The sequence below is a fragment of the Pseudopipra pipra genome, chromosome 2 (genome assembly GCF_036250125.1).
Source record: "Pseudopipra pipra isolate bDixPip1 chromosome 2, bDixPip1.hap1, whole genome shotgun sequence".
In the NCBI taxonomy this organism is placed as follows: Eukaryota; Metazoa; Chordata; class Aves; order Passeriformes; family Pipridae; genus Pseudopipra; species Pseudopipra pipra.
Genome location: NC_087550.1, coordinates 20,320,891 through 20,339,898, shown reverse-complemented (window position 1 = coordinate 20,339,898; position 19,008 = coordinate 20,320,891). Strand labels below are relative to the sequence as shown.

Here is a 19,008-nt window from a genome sequence, read left to right as displayed (position 1 = left end):
CCGTCTATCCTCTCTTACTCAGAAAACCATAAGATTTTAGTGCAGGAATACAAATACTTTTTTTTTTTTTTTTTTTTTTAGTTGGCTTGTTTTAACATATTTAGGAATAATATTTACCTTTCCAAACTGACAAGAAATGAGCTAGGTGTTTAGCATCTAAAGAGACATTAGATCTGTTCGTACCTGGTTTCAGATTAATATCTGAACAAAAAATGTTTTATTTCCAGAATGGAAATTATTTCCATTTATTTCCACTCCAGAATGGACTAATTTGGCAGCCATGCTTCCTTGTGAAGTAGCTGGCAGAAAAGGTTCAGTCTGGAAAGGTTGTTTATCCCCCTGTATCACACAAAAAGTAGTGTTTGTACTGTATGGTCTCATTTCCTGTAGTGTCAAATGATAATTTTGCAAGTGGTAATGGTAACTTAATTGGTGGAGTTAATATCCTGCTTTTTCAAAAGGCTTGAAGTGAGTTATAAAATTAACTGAGCTACTTTATGTTAAATGCTGCAATTTGTTACAACCTGACTGCTTCTGTATTTGGTCCAAGTAAGCATAAATGCACACTTTGCCATTTGCCTTTTTGTACTGGTCCCTCTACCTTAGTATACTCATTAAATGGATCATAATGGTCCTCCTGTAGTGGAAAACAAGGCATGCTGCTTCTTGATCTTTGTATGTTATATTAGTGGGATTATGATCATGTACAAACCAGGAGTATTTCATGCCAAATCACTTCGACTTCTGTCTTGCCTCCAGTACCTGTCTGCCCAAATTTACACTCAGTTATTTCCTGCACTTGATTCTTTTGGCTTTAAAGCCACCATTAAAACTGTCTAGATTAAACTGTTTGTGCTCCTGTACCATGGGGGAAGAACTAGTTCATTGTAATGGAGATTTCATTTCCTCTCTGTTGTGACATTGCAGTGAAACAATTCATTCCAGCAGTCTTAATGGTATAGTATTGACTGAAGTTGTTCTGCAATTTTTAATAGCACTTAATCTTCAGGCAGATGTAATAAATTAGTTGTTATATAAAGAAGTAATGCCTGTGTTTAACACAGTGCAGTATGTCTTTTTTTAAAGCACTAGAGGAAAACACCAGAACAGCATCCCAGTCATCTATGGGTAAAGAAGACTTTGTGGAAAAGCCATGTTAGAGCTCTAAAGCAAACCAAACTCTTGCCTGTATCCTAACATCATGTTTTTCCTTACAGCATATAACAATCTTCAGAACTTTTGAATAAAAAGTTGAATTCACCCAAGACCTTTTTTTTACTGCTCAAAAATTGATCAATTTTAACAATTGCTGCTTTTGTGTTGTCATTATGTACAGAATGAAAGATTGCAAGATACTTTGTAGTATTGATCATCATTCAAGAGCCAACTGATTTTTCATCAAAGCTAAAGTTGATGGTTCTTAAAAAAAATCCAAACCATGAAAACCAGCAATAATAAAAATCCCAACCTGACAAAGTTTGTGATAAATTGCTCTGATAAACTGTTGATTGTACTTCAAAGTCTGTGGCCTGAGATTGTGATCTCATACAAAGTGGACTCCAGACAACCTTAGACAAATGTAGCTAACTTTATGCCAGAGTGGGCTGGAAGGCAGAGCTTGACCTCCCAAATTTCTCAAAATCACAGGAAATTTCTTTTCCAGAAGGGAGCTGTTTAATCAGACTCCAAATATGTAACCACTTGCTGTTTTCTACTATTGCAATGCTTCAGTTCATGAACGTGCTACTAAAAGATTTGAGGGGGAATTTTAGAATAATGGTTTTGTTGCACAGTAGACTATATTGCTATTTTAATTTTTGGTTTTTTTTTCTTTAGTTAAGTTGTAGAGTCAGATCTGTTCTCCAGAATAATGGAATTCTGACCTTTATGTTCCAATATTTTGCTGTGGCTGAGGTCTAAAAGTTTATTTGATTGGAAATTACAACACTAGATTAACTGCTGCAATAGTTACATGTGATTAGTTGAAATCTTCTTACAATGTCTTTCCCTGTATTTTTCTTGCAGCTGAACGAGATATTAATGTTTTCTGTGGAGTACAGACAATTACTATGAAGATAAATTTTTGCACAGTTCTTTTCTCTGGTTATTCTGAGACAGATCTGGCACTGAATGGGAAACATGGGGATGCCCACTGCAGGGGTTTCATCAATAACAACACCTTTCCAGCAGTGGTCATTTTCATCATCAATCTGAGTACTTTGGAATCTTGTGGAAACACTTTAGTGGTAAGATACAGTCCAAGTGAAATTGTAGCATGGCTATTTATGCATAGGATCCAGTGAATGTCTTTGACAGCAATGTATCTTTTATAGATCCTTTGAGTTACCCAGTTAGCAATGTATTGAATACATCAAAGAAAAGTGGAGAAAGTTGGTAATTTATAATCTTGATTACTAATAAGAAAATGTGGTGGGACACATATTTATTCACTGATTAGAAAGTATAATTTTAATTCTTTTTTTTTTTTTTTTTTTTTTTTTTTTGGAAAAATGACATTTTTCCAAGGCATTTTTAAAACTCTCGCTGAACATGCCTAGACTTTGCAGAAATAGAGAGTTGTACAGTTTGTGTGTATCACATTGAACAAGCAGTGACAACTTTGTATCAAAATACCTATGAATAACTTAGAAAAACAAGTGTAGAGATGTATTATTTTTGAGACTTTTATTCTATCTGGCATTCATACTTGCACTTGCACTATCAGTTTTTATAACAAGCCCCCTGTTTTGTTGCTAATTGTGCCAAAAATGGGCTGAAATATTTGATATGCTCTGTGACCCCTTTGCCTTAGGCTGAGTTTTCTTTTATAATTTCAACAAAAGAACAGTTTACCAAGTTCAAGATCCTCTTTTCCCATTTTCACTGAAAAACTGTAACACCTCCATGACTTGCACTAGAATAATTTTCTAGGAAGCAACTTCTTCCTGTTCTTGTGTAGTTGGTCACATTGTAAACTCTCTGAACTTGCTATTTAATTATAAGCATAAGAGCTTGAAGTTTAAAAAAAACTAAACAAAACAAAAAACCCTAGTCTGGTAAATCCAAATAATTGGAGCTCCCCATGAAGTTCCCCACAAGGCTGCACAGGATACAAACACAAAGCAGCAGCTGTAAAACATAACACCAAAAATTCCCCCATCCTTTCTGTTTGGGCATGCTGTGCCCCAAACAAAGAGGATAAAAGAGCGAGGAGCATCTCTTATCATGTTCCCTACGCTGGAGTAGTACAATCCTGTACATTTCTTGGCAGTGTTTCACAGCAAAGACCTTCAAACTAATTTTCAATAAAAGTAAAGGACAGACAACAGCTCAGGCAGACCTCGAGTAAAACCCGGGTCTGTCTGTGATACAGCAGACTCAACTTTTTATTTTATGGGGGTGGGGTGATCAGGAAGCTAAACAGAGCTGTACTTGGCTATAGTACATTGGTGATCTAGCCTATAATTTTTAGGCAAACTACAGATCTTAGAAAATTTGATTTTTGACATTTTTGTGCCATTTGGTAAATTATTAGGTAAGCCACTGGTGAAGTGCATGGCTGCTTCTGTCTTTTAGGTGTATTTTCTGTAGATGAAGAAATCAAAAATGTCCTGTGCTACTTACTGCAAAGTGTTATAACTCATGTGCACCTCAGGATGATTCTTCCATAATGAAATACATTTTTAAGAAACCATGTATTTTAAAGCTGTTGAAAACATCTGTTTTGCTAATACAGTTATACCAAAGAAATGCTACAGTGGAAGTCCCAGTGCCATGTTAATTTGCTTTACTGAATTATGTCCCTACTGAGACAGCAAACCACCCCCCTGTTCAGATCAGTAGCTACAGACGAAGTGGGGTCAGGCTGCTACCAGAAGGAAAGTGTCCTTCAGTTTTCCTGACAGCTGCATGTTATTGCTGGCTCTGCACATTCTCTGAGCCTGAGCAAAAATAGCACATGCCCATGGATTGAATTTAGGTTGCATTGGCATTAAGCTTGTGTTACTTTTGAGCTCTGCAATTTCTGACAGGTTATAGTTTGTAATTTAGAAATGTATAATGTAAACAAAACCACAAAGTTCAGCTATTCTTTTTGTATCTATTTATAAATAAGTTGTTTTTGATATGTCAAAACCAAAGCTCAACAGTGAGGGAATATTGTTTCTGTGAATGAAATTGCTTGTGTATTTGCCTTACTATTGTATATGTAAGCTCATTTTAAGGTAATATTTTTTAACAATAATAGCAAAGTTCCTTCAGTTCTTTCCCGTAAGTGAATTCATTGGGGATGGTCAGAAAAAAGTACCTACCAAAAAATACTCTTCCAGGATTCATAATTTTTTTCAAGCTTTGCTCAAGTCTGTTTCAAGAACAGGGGTATAGCTTGTGAACTGTACACGCATGATTTTAGGGAGGTGAAAAGTCGTCCTTACATGTTATTAAACCAAATTAAGTTTTGAAGGATTTACTGAAGATATTTCTGGATAAATTATGAGCTAAAGCATACTTGCTGTCCTTAAGTATTTTTTGTTCCATGGTTAACTTTCAGATAATAGTAATCTTCTGTCTCCCTCAATAGGTATCCTCAGCTCGAGGTATCAATGCTTATGGAAATACCTCAGTGATACAGATAGGTAATGTTTCAGGCTATATTGATACGCCAGACCCACCAACAATTATCAGCTATTTGCCTGGGCTTCTGTACAAATTTAGCTGTAGCTACCCACTGGAGTACTTGGTTAACAATACCCAACTTGCTTCGTAAGTGTGCTTTTTAATTTCTATGTGCTTCATTACTATGTTTGTGTAAGCATGTATACGTGCATGCCATAGCAGTATTGTCAACATAGGAATTTTTAGGTGTGCAAGAGTAAAGGGAAAGGAAAAAGCACCAGAAGAAGAGGTGATACAAAGAAAAAGAAAATTCTGTAGCATCATTACATGAGAAAACATGGTTTATGAAAAGCTGTGGTTATTAAGAGACCCTTAGATAATGTAAAACTTCCATTAAAATTCAAATGGTCTGATGAAAAATGATAGCAGCAAAAAAAAAAAAGTTCTTCATGAAATAGTTTGTAGGCATGTAAATATAGAATGCAAGAGAAAATATATGCATGAGTAAACCTTGTACATTATGAAAAGTGGGTTATTTTTTGTTACTTTGCCTCTGCTAATTATTTTTCTGATTCGTGTTTCCAGTAGCATCCATTATTTTCTGCATAGTTAAGACTGTCAGTATTTCCACTATAAATTCCTGTTTCTGAAGTTTATTACCCAAATGCATAAATTAACTCCTTGTGATATGACTCATTGAGTTTTTTTAATGATAAAACTCACTGAAGTATGCAAACACAAAAATAAGGTATCTTTCTTCATGATGATTTTTGGTTTCTGGTTCTCTTGTAGGTCATCAGCTGCTATTTCTGTAAGAGAGAACAATGGTACATTTATCAGCACTTTGAATTTGTTGCTTTACAATGTGAGTATAAAGCACAGTAGTATGACTTGAACTAAATTAATCTCTGCACTAAGTGGGTACAAGTCGGATTAGCAGACCAAAGTATAGACTCCTCTTTATTATTTGCTATTTCCTTCTCACTCCTCCCATGAAGCAGGCCTTTCTTCCAGGCATCTTTCATTTCTGAATTCCCTTTTCCTTTTTGTTTGCATGTATCTGCTGTCTTGTGTTTATATGGTTCATCTTTGAGGTCACTTAGTCTCTTTGTCCTGTATTTATGCAGCTCCTCAATTTACAGCTCTGGTTTTCAGGGCATAGCACCATGTCACCACTCAATTGTCCTAGTAATAACAATCATAGTCTGAAGTGCATGCTTGTGTTTGAATTTATTATTTTTGTGTGTGTGAGTATGTGTATAGGTACATTGCACCTAATCAGAGAGTACTTTGTAGTATTCTGTGAAATTATTCCAGGCCTATTGCCTTAGCAATAAACTGTAGCACTTTGGCTGGGGTGTTTTTTATGTTCAAGCCTCATCAGATTGTTTTGATCGTCTGTAATTGTAGTGAGGGATGTTGAATTTGTTCCAAATCTATAGCCCGCTGCATAGGTTGCCTTATGGTGTGGACTTTAAAGATTTTAAGGTTTATTAATTATAACAGTTTTCATCCAGCACTTCTTACTTATATTTTAGATAATTTAACTTGAGTATGCATTTACTGTAAAAGCTTTTACCATGTAAAAATGGTTGGTGACCATAAAACATAAAAAATGCACAGACCTCTACTTAATATTAATCAATGAAATTATATTTTTGTGTTGATTAAAATTTCTACTCATACATTTTAAATACCTGATTTAAATATCAATTTTTCAATCTATCAAGCATCGTTTTTGTAAATTATGAATCTGATTTTTTTTGCATTATTATTCATGCCATCATGCTACTGAGTTATAATTCATGCAACTGATTTAAAAGTCAATGCTTTATGCTTTGAACATAATGAGCTATAAATATTGCAACAGGACATTTTTCAACGGCATGCTTTAAAAAAATTATGTTTGTTTGAAAGTGCAGAGCTCCAAAGAACAACCTATAATCTGTTAAAATGAAGATTATACTTCTCTCATTTTTAAATAAACCTGTGATCAAAAAGATGGGCCCAGAGTGAGGGTAGGCAAATTTCTCAGTCAGGTCAAGTGTTGACCACAATGTATTTGCTGCCTTTAGGGCCCAATTCAGAAAACAGTGAGGAATAAATGTTAGTAGTGGTCATACTGAGCAGTTTTTCCTCAAATACCACATGCCAAGATGTGCTTTTATCCTCTCTGCTCCAGTAAACTTTTGAATTGACCATAAACAGGGGTGTCTTACCTTTATGATTTCAGTCCTATTACTCACCCCAGTGAGTAGCACTGTCATGAATAATACTGCTAAGGCTGGCAGATTCAAATGGAGGATATGCTCTTCTGCTTCACATCCTAGGGCTGGATAAATAGACGGACAGCTTGTGCATTGCCTGCATTTTGCCCAGTTCTTTGAACACTTAATGTCTTTTGCTTGGTCCCTGTTAGAAGTCCTGGTTTTGGGAGGGGCCTCAAGACTTGTGTCCACTCTTGGTATTGGTGAGGGGTTGTGTACTGAGGCATCTCTTGGCTGCAAGTAGGCATACTTTCAAACTTTAGCTGTAGTGTTATTTCTTAAGATTGACTGTTAATCTTCTCAGCTCAACTCTATCTTCCCTCACAAGATGTTGTTTACATTTACCTTGTGATGTTAGTACATGTCATTGTTAGGAAAGACAAGAGGAGCCCTTATGATAGACTCAGAGTTTAACAGCAAAATGTTTAATGGGCTCTCACAGACCCTAAGTGGCTATATGCTTTTATGCCTTCTTGCAAATATCTGTCTAAATGAGTAAAAAATACTCTTTAAGAATAAAAGAACAACTGTGTAATGTAATAGTAGGGTCTTGCACTCTTTAATCAATTGCAAAATGTGGCAGAGATATGTGTTATAGAAATGTAAAATTAATTTGAAAGAAGGCAAACCGATCTGATTTCACTTGAGTGGATCTCCAAGGACTTGCTCTGTGCATATCTGAGCTGGTCTTTCCTTGCATGTGTACCTCCCATGGCCTCCAACGCTACAGAGTTTGGATATTGGGCATGCTGTGAATTTCAGCATTGTTACCTTTGAAAAGAATCACTTGAGCTTTGTACTTAAACCTTATTGTTGCTGTAAACTACTGCTTGCCATGGTCTTGCTTGCCACATGGAACCTGGTCAAAATTCTCTTTAACAAATTTTTTCATGCACATTGAGTGTTTTGACCCCTCACAAGAGGTCTCAACATGCTGAGTGCCTGTGCTATTGGCATTAGCAACCTATTTGACATACGTGATGTTACCAGTAAGTGCATTTTGATATGCTAATTTAACACCTGTCACACAGATCTGTTTCATGGCTTTGTTGTTAAAGTGACATTAATGGTTCAGACTTTTCAACAAGAAACTAATAAAACAGCTATATCTGTGTAGTAGTATATGGGGAATTCCCAACTTTTATGTTGAATACAGCTTTCTTGAAACAGTTCTTTTGAAATACTAGAATTTAAATGAAAGTATTTGTTACTTGTAGTCTTCAATAAGCCAACTTCCATAGAAACTACATTTTGCATAACAAAATGTGTCTGTTCTCCTGGACTATAGTTTAAGATATATAAAACCTGGTGGCATTGCTATCTCCACTAGTTCACATGGCCTTAACATTTCCTGGGAAAGGGTACACTGTGACCACCCAGTTAAACTTCTCCTTCAGGAAACCACAGTAGCTGCTACATTTGCCTGTAGGCCCTGGGAGACTTATTGGAGTGTCAATGAATGGTAACTTTTCTTTAATCACTAATCCAACCACTTCATTAAATCATAAACAAATTCTCCCAAATAGTTGCATAGAAAGAGGCCTGTCAAGTGTTTTTCATCTTCATAGACAAACTTGTAGGCAAATGCTCTGGTACTGCTTTTTCTTCCTTTACAGAGGACAAAGTGAATGATCATCCTACATAGAAAGGTCAGAAAAATCAGATGAGAGTTCAGTCTGTGAATGCAGGTGGATTGTTACAGTGGAATTTCTGTTACAGTGAGGCAATGTTTGTTTTTCAGGATTCAACATACAGCCAGCAGCTCCTTATTCCAAGTACAGGTTTACCTTTGAAAACCAAAATATATGCAGCTGTAAGAGCAACCAACCTTGATGGAAGGTACCATAAAGAATGTTATTTCTTGTCTTCCTTGCTATTCAGCTCTTAGGATTGCAAATTTTTCTGATTTAGAAGCATCTATTTTTCCTCATAGCTTTTTTGTATGTCAGAATAATGGTTGGTGTTCAATAATCACTGCCCTCCCTCAGGAGGGTATCAGGTTCTTGATGGTGAATGCATGTTTTGCTGAGGTTCTCATTATGAAAGTTTTCCTGTATTATACTTTAATTGTTATATTGGTTGTATTTAAGGAAAAACCTCTGTTTGACCAAGTGAGAAAATCCAGAGCTTTCGAAAGTGGGTTGGTTTTCAATTCTAGTCTTATATGGCCATAGCTTATGAGAGGAGGCATACCAAGTGTGTTGTTATGGTGGTTGACTTGCATAAAGCCAAATGATACGATTTATACAATTCTGCTGATGTGCTGTGCTGTTTAATTTTTTAAGCAATGTGAAGAAACAGAATGTCATATATGACCTCTTAAATACAATAATTCAGGATCTATGTAACAGCCTACATTATCAGTTTATATGCTTTCCTGTCTGTCTTTTACTTACCTCACTCACTCTCCACCCCTGCTCTTCTCTTGCCGATTGACCTCATCTATCACTTTACTCCCTGTGCAGGTGGAATGTTTTGATGGACTACTGTTACACCACTCCATCTGGTAATCCTAACGATGATCTTCGATATGATCTTTTTTTAAGGTAGGTCCTGTGTAAACTCAGTATTTTGTTGTCCTTCCTTAGAAAAAAAATTACAAATCTCTCCAGTAGTGGTGCCCTAAACTGCCTGGAAAGTTTTAGCATTATTACCAGGGAGGACCAAGGGATAGGCTTATAGATAACATGTCAGAACTTAATCTTGTGTGTGAACATAAACAGAGAAGCAAATGCAAAGTCGTAAGAATTATGGAGGTAGAAAACCATATATCCAAAATAGCTCTACTAGGGATAACATAAACACTCAAAGTGAATGGCTAAACTGGCCTTTATTTTACCAAAGGTAAATGTGGTGAATGACAGTGATATAAAACACCATAGACTCCAGACCAGGAAGGTAGTTAAGCAAATGATTAAATATAAATAGATTCTCCTGCTTCTACTTCAAGTAATAACATTTATTTGAATTGGAACTTCAAAAAAAATCTTAGCTGTATCTCAGATAAAATTTTATCTGTGACAGTTACTGGAGAGATACTGTCTTCATTTGGAGTTACCTGTCTATACTGGTTAGCATACCTGATTGCTTTTTGCTTCAGGTCTCAAGTTTCTTTGGGCACTGGAATTAAATGGTGCCTTGGTTGTAGCTGTGGTGTTGCAAAACAAAGTGTGGTGCTTTTGTAGGAGTGCATTTCAGCACAGGACCGTGCAGCCTGACAGGCAGATTGTGTCTGCCCACGTCGCACTGTGTTCTTTTCCAAGGAACTGAAACACTGAACTTGCTGCTTGGGTTATTCTTATCTAAAAGCTTCAAAATACTGAGAGTTGCTCATCCTAGTTTTACTCTTCTCTACAAAAAACAGCTGTGACAAGGACCCACAGACAACGATAATTGAAAATGGCAAGAGTCAAATGGGCCGGTTTTCCTTTGAGGTGTTTCGCTTTGTGAAACACAAGAACCAGAAGATGTCAACAGTCTTCCTTCACTGTGTGACAAAGCTGTGCAGAGCAGATGACTGTCCCTTTCTTGTGCCAGTAAGTTTTAGCAGACAGAAGTTGTTGTTAATTATCTGGATATAAAATAGGCACTGGAGTTCTTCTGCATGCAAATGCCATGGAACTTTGGATGGCACAGAATGAAGGTGACTTGTAGGGGACTGAATTAAGAATGTTTTTTGTGTCTGAAGGAATGTGAAACAACTAATGAAGAATATGGAAATAAATATTCTCATCTGGAAATAAAATAATACTAGACCTGCGAAGCATAGGTTGTGGAACACATGAGAAATGACCTTTTCACCTTGTGGTCCTTAATTTTTAAAAGTAACAACTCCCAGACAGCTTTAGAGCTGATATTCTTAGAATAGCAGCAAGGTATTCATAATCACAGTGGATGAATAGAAATGCCTTAGAATAGAATTCACAGAAAACTTAAAGGTGTAGGAAGTGCTGTTATACTGACAGGGAAAATTTGTATGAGTTCATCATAGTGATGATGAACTATCAGAACATCATACTGATGAAATCCTATGCCTCATATAGTTTATTATCACCCCATTATAGTTTTGAAACTGCTGTTTAATTGAAGTTCATGAAGTTACGTCAATTCAAAATTGTCTGATTTTGTGAGTGTCAGGAACAACAAACACATTTTGGAAATTGAGACATTTAAATAAATATATAAACACAGAATGTTCTGTGATATCTTCAGAATGTTCTGTGATATCTTCAGAATGCAGCATTTCCTATTGAATGACTTCTCATTTAGAATTTTGAAGTGCTACCTGTTCAGTATACTCCTGAAATTTTGTACGTTATATTTTTTATGTTACACTTTTACATAATTCATTTTGTATTCAATTTATGTTCTGAGGTTTTTGAAGTTCTTTCACAAGAAACATGTTCTTTCACATTAAAGAAATGCTCTTAGTTGAAGCATGCTTGAGTACCCAAGATGCTTAAGGTAGATGATAAGTTACAGATGTTAAAGGTGGATTCCAGGTGAGAGTGCTGGGGATTGTTTTAGTGTGAGTCTTTGCTATTCAGAACTCCAAATGTGGAAATTCTCACTTGAGAATCTTGCTAGAGTAGGGATTGTCAAGCAAAACAGATTTGTTGGGGAAAACTGTCTGTAAACATAGCTTTGGGAAATTAACTACTGAAAATTTAATATACTATAAGATGGATCTTGTGCACAATGGTGATGTAGTTTTGTAAACAAAGTGAGTCAAAATACAATGGGAAGCCAGGCATGTGTAAGATACAGTTCTAGGAAATATTGCAGCTGTTTTTATTGCAAAATAATATAAAGCATATTAAGAAATAAAGTTGTAGTATTACTTATCAAAGAGTTTACATTAAAAGAGGAAGCACAAAAGGACCATAATTCTGTTCCACTCTGAATCTGTGACTGTTTTGATTGACCACTCAGATTTGCAGTAACAGAGAAAAGAGAGATGCTGGTGGGAGGACAACTTGGAGCCCTCATAGCACATCTGGCAATGCTGTAATCTCTGCTGGCCCCATCATTACAAGGAGTGGTAGGAATGAACAATCTTTTTCTATGGACTGTAGGAATTTCAGAAACCTGGGGAAATAGCAATTTAATATAAATTTGCGGTGACTCAGAGAAAGGATGACTTCTCCATGAATTTGCTGAGTATTTTTTCCCTTCTGTTGGGGTCTTTAGTAGAAATTTTGATCTAATATTTGTATGGCTCTCACATACTTCCTACTCCAGTAAAATCACTGTGGGATACTGTTATACATACAAGGCCATTATAATAAGTTCAAACTCAGTGGGTTGACTTTTTTTTTTGGTCAGATTTCACTGTAGATAATGGAATTTAAGGTACTGTGTTGAGTGTTGCAATTTAATTTGGACAGCTAATGAATATTCACTGTCACTTTCTATTCACCGTATCTTCCAGCTTCCCTCTGGGTTTTTACCTAAGTGTTGCCTGAAATTAATACATGCTATGCCTAGCCTTCATCTATAAGAAAGAATTAGGACAAACACATTGTAAATTTTAAACAGAGGGGGCACTGCTTTAATTTGAGGCTGAAATTCCATGATTTCCATTTTTATTGCCAAAGTTTTTAAAAGAAAAAAAAGCAGCTCTAAATGCTCTAACTGTAACCTGCAGTTTCTGAACAGAATTTGTGACTGCTGTTGACTAAATAATAAAGTATTTGAAAAAGTTTAAGAAATTACTGCTATTTACAAGTAGTTGCAGTTAAGCAACTGATTTCAGCAGTCTTGGATTTAGGAAGATGAGAGTAGGACTGAATCCAATCTAGGAAAAATAATTTAAACCCTTGGGAACAAAATCCTTCTTTTGATACAAAGTGGTTGTACCCGCATATACAGAGAGAAGAACTGACCCTCCAGAATGGGGAACCATCTAACAAGAGACCATTTTTAGAAAAAATACACTGTCGTGAGCAAAATCTCTGCAATGAAAATGATTAATTTTTTTGCATTATACATGGTCCCAATTGAGTTGCTACTATCTGATTAGTCAAGAAAAATTGAGAACTAACTTCAAAGTTGCATACATGAGTACTTATGGGAAATGAATGACAGATCTGCTCAGACAAACATGCATGTTAGAGTATTGTTGCCTTAGGCAAATAATGGAAACTAGATACAGCTTGTTATATGAGTAACCTCTGTTAGGTAATATAGCTTATGATTCAAATGCTGTGAATGCTATTTTTACAATTAAAAAAAGAGATATTTATCATTTTCCTTTAAATATTGCATTGCTTCAAGCAAAGTGATCTGTCCATGGGTGTTTCGTGGTCCCTAAGAAATGATAAACAATTTTATAGTTTCATGACAACTGTTGACATTGTTTAAATGAAAACATCAACAAGGCTGAAAAAGGAAAATAATTTTTTAGGCGTCTTCTGCTTGAGATATGTGGGTAAAACTTTTTAGATTAGCAATATTTATCCATCTTCATAGTATGCTTCTGGAGCATCTTTCTGCTGCTGTGACAGAAGGATAGTTTGATGTTAAGTACTCCAAAAGAAAATGGGATTCAGTTTAGAACTCAGCCATGAATTTCAGGAGTGGCATTGGACAAGTCCCTCAATCTGACTCGCACCTCGCTTTTCCTTCTGGAGCAGAAAGGGAATTAGTTTTGCTGTCTCTTCTCATTGGGAAAATAACCACATAAAAAACGTGAGGCTCATGTATGCTATAGTTAACAAGATAAAAGAGGGAAGATCATGAGAGAACTTGAACAAAACTATCTGTGTTTGGATGAGAAATGCCAGGGCGAAGTGCTGGCTTACTCTGGGTGTGATGCTGCACTATTTTCAAAACCAGCTCTGGCCCAGCTTTACCAAAGATACAGAGCCCATCAAACCTGCTGCACCCAACTCACCACAGTACATTTGCCAGTATTAGGACTGCAGTTGCATGGATGTGCAGCCCCTCACCTCCCTCCTTTAGGATGGTGCTGCATCTGTCCCGGGGCTGGGCCCTGTGCACATTGGCACCCTCAGAGGCCTCTCAAGTGAGCCAGGTCTCCCCATTACTCCAGTCACCAGTTGTTCTGGCAACAGAGCTGTTTATGAAGCTGCCTTTGTAGGAACTGAATAGAGCCACTGCAAATGAGTAATGATCCTCCTCCTGTGTAGCTCTGAACTCATATTTCTAACATTTTGTTCTTTTCAGAGAAATGTTATTGTTTTTTGTTAATCTAAAATAAGTCATTACAGGAGGCATGCATGGAAGAAAATGTTTTAGTCTCTGTATGGAAGCAAAGCAGGTACCTACTTGTGAAGTTGAAATTATGTAGCTTTTGATGGATGTCTCACTTAAATTTAGGAGACAGCTGCTCAAAACAAATGTATATGTGAGCTTTGCTTACAAGTTGTGCAAGCCCCCCAAAAAATATTGACAAGAAATGTAATTCTGAAAGGGACAATGGCAAGTAAGTAAAAACTGGAGACGAAGTACAAATGTTTCCTTGGATATAATGCCCCTGTATAACTGTCAAGAGAAAAATGAGCATGGGGAAAGGGCATTTTTGTAATAATTTATGGTCACTGATATATTTTTCCTTGTAGAACACCAGGCAATTTTTTTTCTATAGAGATACTTTATAATATGATTAACAGTGAAGGGACTTGTGTATAATATTGTGTTTAGAGTTGTATTTTTGTTGAGGGACAGAATAGACTTTCCACGTTTTCAGTTAAGAGATTCCTGCATTAAGGTGGTGTTGATTTGTTTTTCCACAGAATATTAAGTAGCTTTATATTGTTGTGCTGACATTAAAAATGAAGCAAAGTCATGTAATTATTATTGTCTGTATTCTAACAGAGATGCTTAAAGCTCCAAGTCAATAGGACCAGCAGAGCTGATGTACTTTTAAAATGAAACGAGGACTATTGTCTTTTGTGTTGCAAGAGGGGAGGAGATAGGCAGAGGTATTTTAAAAATATAACATATACCTTTTTTTTTTATATATATAGATGAGACGCCAACCAACAATTCAGAGCTCGGTAAGTTAATCAGAATTCCAAGAAACATGAAAGAGGGTTATGAGTGAAACAGAACCGAGGAGATAAATGATTTTGATTGATATCTATACAATGGCTTTTTTTTTTCCTTCTTTCTGGCTTTTTTTTTTTTTTTTTTTTTTCTGTGTGTGTGTGTGATTTAAATGAGTCAATACCAACATACTGAAAAGAAAGCAATTGATAAGTCTGGAATTCTCAGTTTAATTTGTGTGTCCAGCTCCATCAACATAGAAACTTCTGATCCTATGATGAAACTGAAATGAAGATCTGCTGCTATGTCATACGAGGGTGAGGGAACACTATAACCACCAGGTGCAAAATCAGACTTTACAGTAAAATTTGCTTATGCCACACAGGAGTAAAACAGGAAAATGGCTATTATAGTGCAGTCCAGCTCAGTTCACAGCTCTAAGCTAGAAAATCAGAGTTGCAGTTCCTGTTCTCCCGGCTTTTAACCACACAAAGAACCTATGGAGAAGCTTGGATAGAAATTGATGGCTAGGGCAGTGAAGCAAATAGGCTGCAAGGGAGATTAGCTCTCTATGTTTTAGGGTGCTTCTCCTTTGGGCACTTGGAGGACTTGTTTCAGCCTGTCTGTTACTGTTCTCTGCTGGTAACAAGGAGTAGCTAATGACTAAGAAAGGATAGTCAGGGTAACCAGGTAGTACATCGGGCCATTCCACTTCATACTCCTTCATAAAAGGACTGAGTGGAACAAGGATCCTATCCTGTCCTCTGAACTCTAATATTATTTGTTCCTTTCTTTTCTCAACTTAGAACATATAAAGGCAGCTACCTTTCTTGCCTGTCACGGAAACAAAGTTCTCCCTGTAATTAATTTCTCCCTGGTGTGTTCCTACTCATGGATATAATTAAAATAATAAAAACCAGATTTTTTTATTTGCTGCACACAGTTTGCTGTGTTAATGGCTGCTACCTGTCCTTTCCATGCAATGAAAGCAGCAGCCCTCTCTATCCCAGAGCAACAGCCTTTCCTTTGCCTGTTGCTGTCCCAGAGGAGAGCATAGAGGTAGAGTGAGGTGAGATTACTACTGTAGCAGACAGAAGGCAGCACAGTGTTGAGAAGGGGAGGGAAACCTGATCAACAGTGCTGATTTTTTTTCAGGTTTGGTGAGGAGGGAGAGATCACTGATGTTGAGGGCAGGTGGCTGCTTCTGGGAGGAGCAGTCTGGTTTCTCACACAGAGGCTGTGTTGTCATTTCACCTCGCTCCCCAGCACTGGCTATGGCAAACACACGTTGACACTTTGGCTACTACCTACTACCAAAATGCTTTTTTCGCCCTTCTGCTGGAAAAGACAATACAGGCTGGATGTGTGTAGTTTGGTATCTCAGAACTGGTCCGTGAACAGATTGTTGAACTGCAGTAAGTTGTAAATATGTTACCTCTTCTACCTGAGAATTGAGAAACACATTAAGAAGCCCTCTGTGATGGTGTACAGACAAACTTAGAGAGGTCTGCTATCTGGTGTGAGATACGCCTGCTAAGAATTTATATCAACTTTGAATTGACATGTAGTTAATGATAGTGTGGAAGAAATCCTTTCATTAACTTGACTAGGCCACAAATCCTTATACCTCTGCCTTGATAGTTCTTGGACAATGATAGTCTTGCCTTAAGTAGCACAGGTCAAGGTTGGTCACTAGCACATGAGGGATTATGGCTTAGAAGGCATATATCTTTATCTCCCAGCATGATTGATATTTAAAGAACTAATAACTCTTTTCAAAATATACTTAGATAAGCTTTATCCAAGTAGACAGATGCTCAGTCTGGGCTACAGTTTTAGTTCCTCCACTGTAATTATACTGTATATAGAGTAGTCTAATAGGAAGAGAGAAGTATTTGGCACTTCTGAGTGATTATAACCAGATCTTACCTCAGCATTTTTCTTCTCATTGCAGCTCATCCAAATGGACCTCCTTTCCAGATGAACTCAGTCACCAGTGCGCTGATTTCAGGCATTGTTGTCCTAGGAATATCAAGCATTTTCTTTTTTGTGTGTTCTCTAACTCTTCTGCACAGGAATTGGCCCAACAGTTCAGTCCTGAGTGGCATCCGAAACCCAGTTTTCAATTGAAAGTGATGATTTATTTGCACTTTTTCTTTGGGGTTGCCTTTCTTGTCTGTGAAACATGATTCCATTAAAAAGTAATATGAAGGCAACACTCCAGTGGTATCCAGCTTCTATTCCGGTTATTATACATTTTTAGATTTGCTAGATGTTGTGTAGGTAAGTGGCAGTGATATTGGTAACAAGCCTAGAAAATGATAAGAATCTCAATTGTGTTTGCAATCAGACTGCATGACATTATGCCCATGAGTGTGCTGACAATAGAGCTCATGTCTTCGTGAGAACCTTTCCAAGTATACCATTTTTATACAAAACCTGACACATTCAGGAAAAGTCATAAGTTCATAAACACTTATTAAGATATGGATCGCTTCCCTTTTGTCTTTATATTTTTCACAAATTTTAAAAAAACAAATGCGTCTCAGGAGGAACTTGTTTTCAGCTGTCTTAGCTAAAAACAACCCTAGAGGGACTCAGAACAAGGAGCTTTTACTTATTAGTAATTTGGAAATGTTTTGTTAGATATGTCTTCCATTGAATTGGGGTGGAACCATGTGAAGGACAATATTTGGCTGGTTATCTTGGAGTCAAATTGTTTAGGGCAAACTGCAGTTGGTCCCAGAGAACAACGCTACAGCTCTTGAGGTGAAAAAAACTTTTTCCAGCAAAACCACTGAGCTGAGAATCACTGAGAGCTTTAAATCTAAAGTTCATCAGGAAGTTCATTTTGCACAGAATTACCACATGTGCAGACTTCAGTCAAATTCTAACCCAGGAAACTGCTCCAAGGGGAAGAGTATTCCTCAACTTCCTGACTCGTTGAATAGGCAAGCTAATACAAACAAGTATTGCCAAACCTTTCCTCACAGAAAATTATTTTTCAAGAACAATCTGGCAGTTGAATAAAACTCTCACTAATATCCTAATTTGTAAGGACAAGTTTTGCCCCATGAGTTTTTCAGATCTCAGATAAGGCTTTCCTTTCTACATGTAGAGTGCATCAATCAGTGCTTTAGCAGATTTCTTTAGCAGATTTTCTGCATGGGTTAGGCTTCACTGCATGGATGAGGGGGAGAGGGCAACTAGAAGGATAACAGGCTACAAGCAGTACTGTACTCTTGACTCTAGTCAATCTGATAAACATCAGACTTACCTGAAGTGAGCATGAGTGACCAGGTGCCCTCAAACAGGAGCACAGGGCAGTGGCTTAGCTGTGTAGAATAGAGAAAAATGCTGGTACTAGAGAGGCCACTGTAGACACAACATATTAAGCTGGACTGGATAGACAGTTGGGATTTTGGTCGTGCATACAGCAGTCAAATTTCATTTTTCATGTACTGTACATATTGGCCTAGAAACACCTCATTGATATTTATCATCATCCTGTGTTAACCATGTCTGTGTTTTCACTGTTGTGACAGAGCTGGCTAATGATCAGGGCTTTTTGGCTCTCAAGACTAAAGACAAATACAGACTTGTTCTCAGTTTTCTCTGATCCTGCACATGCTGTATAAAGGCCTGTTGTTTGCAAATTCCACTGTGCTGTAGGGCGGTATCCCTAACAACCAATACTGTGCCTGTTTTCCTCCAGTCTTAATACCTCAGAAACATTTTTTGCACTTCAGGGGTTAGGTCTGATGACATGTAAAACACGATTGTTTAATAAAATTATTTTAAACATTTCAGAATGGCTGCTTTGTCTGAACCATTTTTCCTTCCCCAGTCAAATGGTTAGTTTTGTATACATTTTCAGGGGCCTCATTCTACAAAGATGAAAACTGGACATGCTGTTTAAGCTGTTTTGGTAAGAGCTTTCAAGATATAGGATAAATTAATATAATCATATCTTTACCACATTCCTTTAAAGGCCAATAAACTCTGGAGATTAACATCCCAGTCTGGGGATAAATAAATTCAGATAATCTATTTTAATCTACTCATAAAGACAACTGCAGAAATTCCATTAATGTAATTACTACTTAGTAAGGAGCAG

General features: G+C 36.9%; 1 protein-coding gene across 1 annotated transcript in view; it reads left to right on the top strand.

Annotated features, from left to right (window-relative positions):
- ZPLD1 (zona pellucida like domain containing 1) overlaps positions 1-18,697 on the top strand; it is a 30,607-nt gene extending 11,910 nt beyond the window's left edge. The window contains exons 3-11 of the mRNA XM_064644184.1: positions 2,026-2,246; positions 4,580-4,761; positions 5,407-5,479; positions 8,623-8,720; positions 9,347-9,427; positions 10,246-10,417; positions 11,814-11,922; positions 14,873-14,902; positions 16,846-18,697. Coding sequence (XP_064500254.1) covers positions 2,026-2,246; positions 4,580-4,761; positions 5,407-5,479; positions 8,623-8,720; positions 9,347-9,427; positions 10,246-10,417; positions 11,814-11,922; positions 14,873-14,902; positions 16,846-17,021 — 1,142 coding nt within the window. The 3' untranslated portion in view covers positions 17,022-18,697. The remainder of the gene's footprint in view (positions 1-2,025; positions 2,247-4,579; positions 4,762-5,406; positions 5,480-8,622; positions 8,721-9,346; positions 9,428-10,245; positions 10,418-11,813; positions 11,923-14,872; positions 14,903-16,845) is intronic.
- The last annotated feature ends 311 nt before the right edge of the window (positions 18,698-19,008 follow it).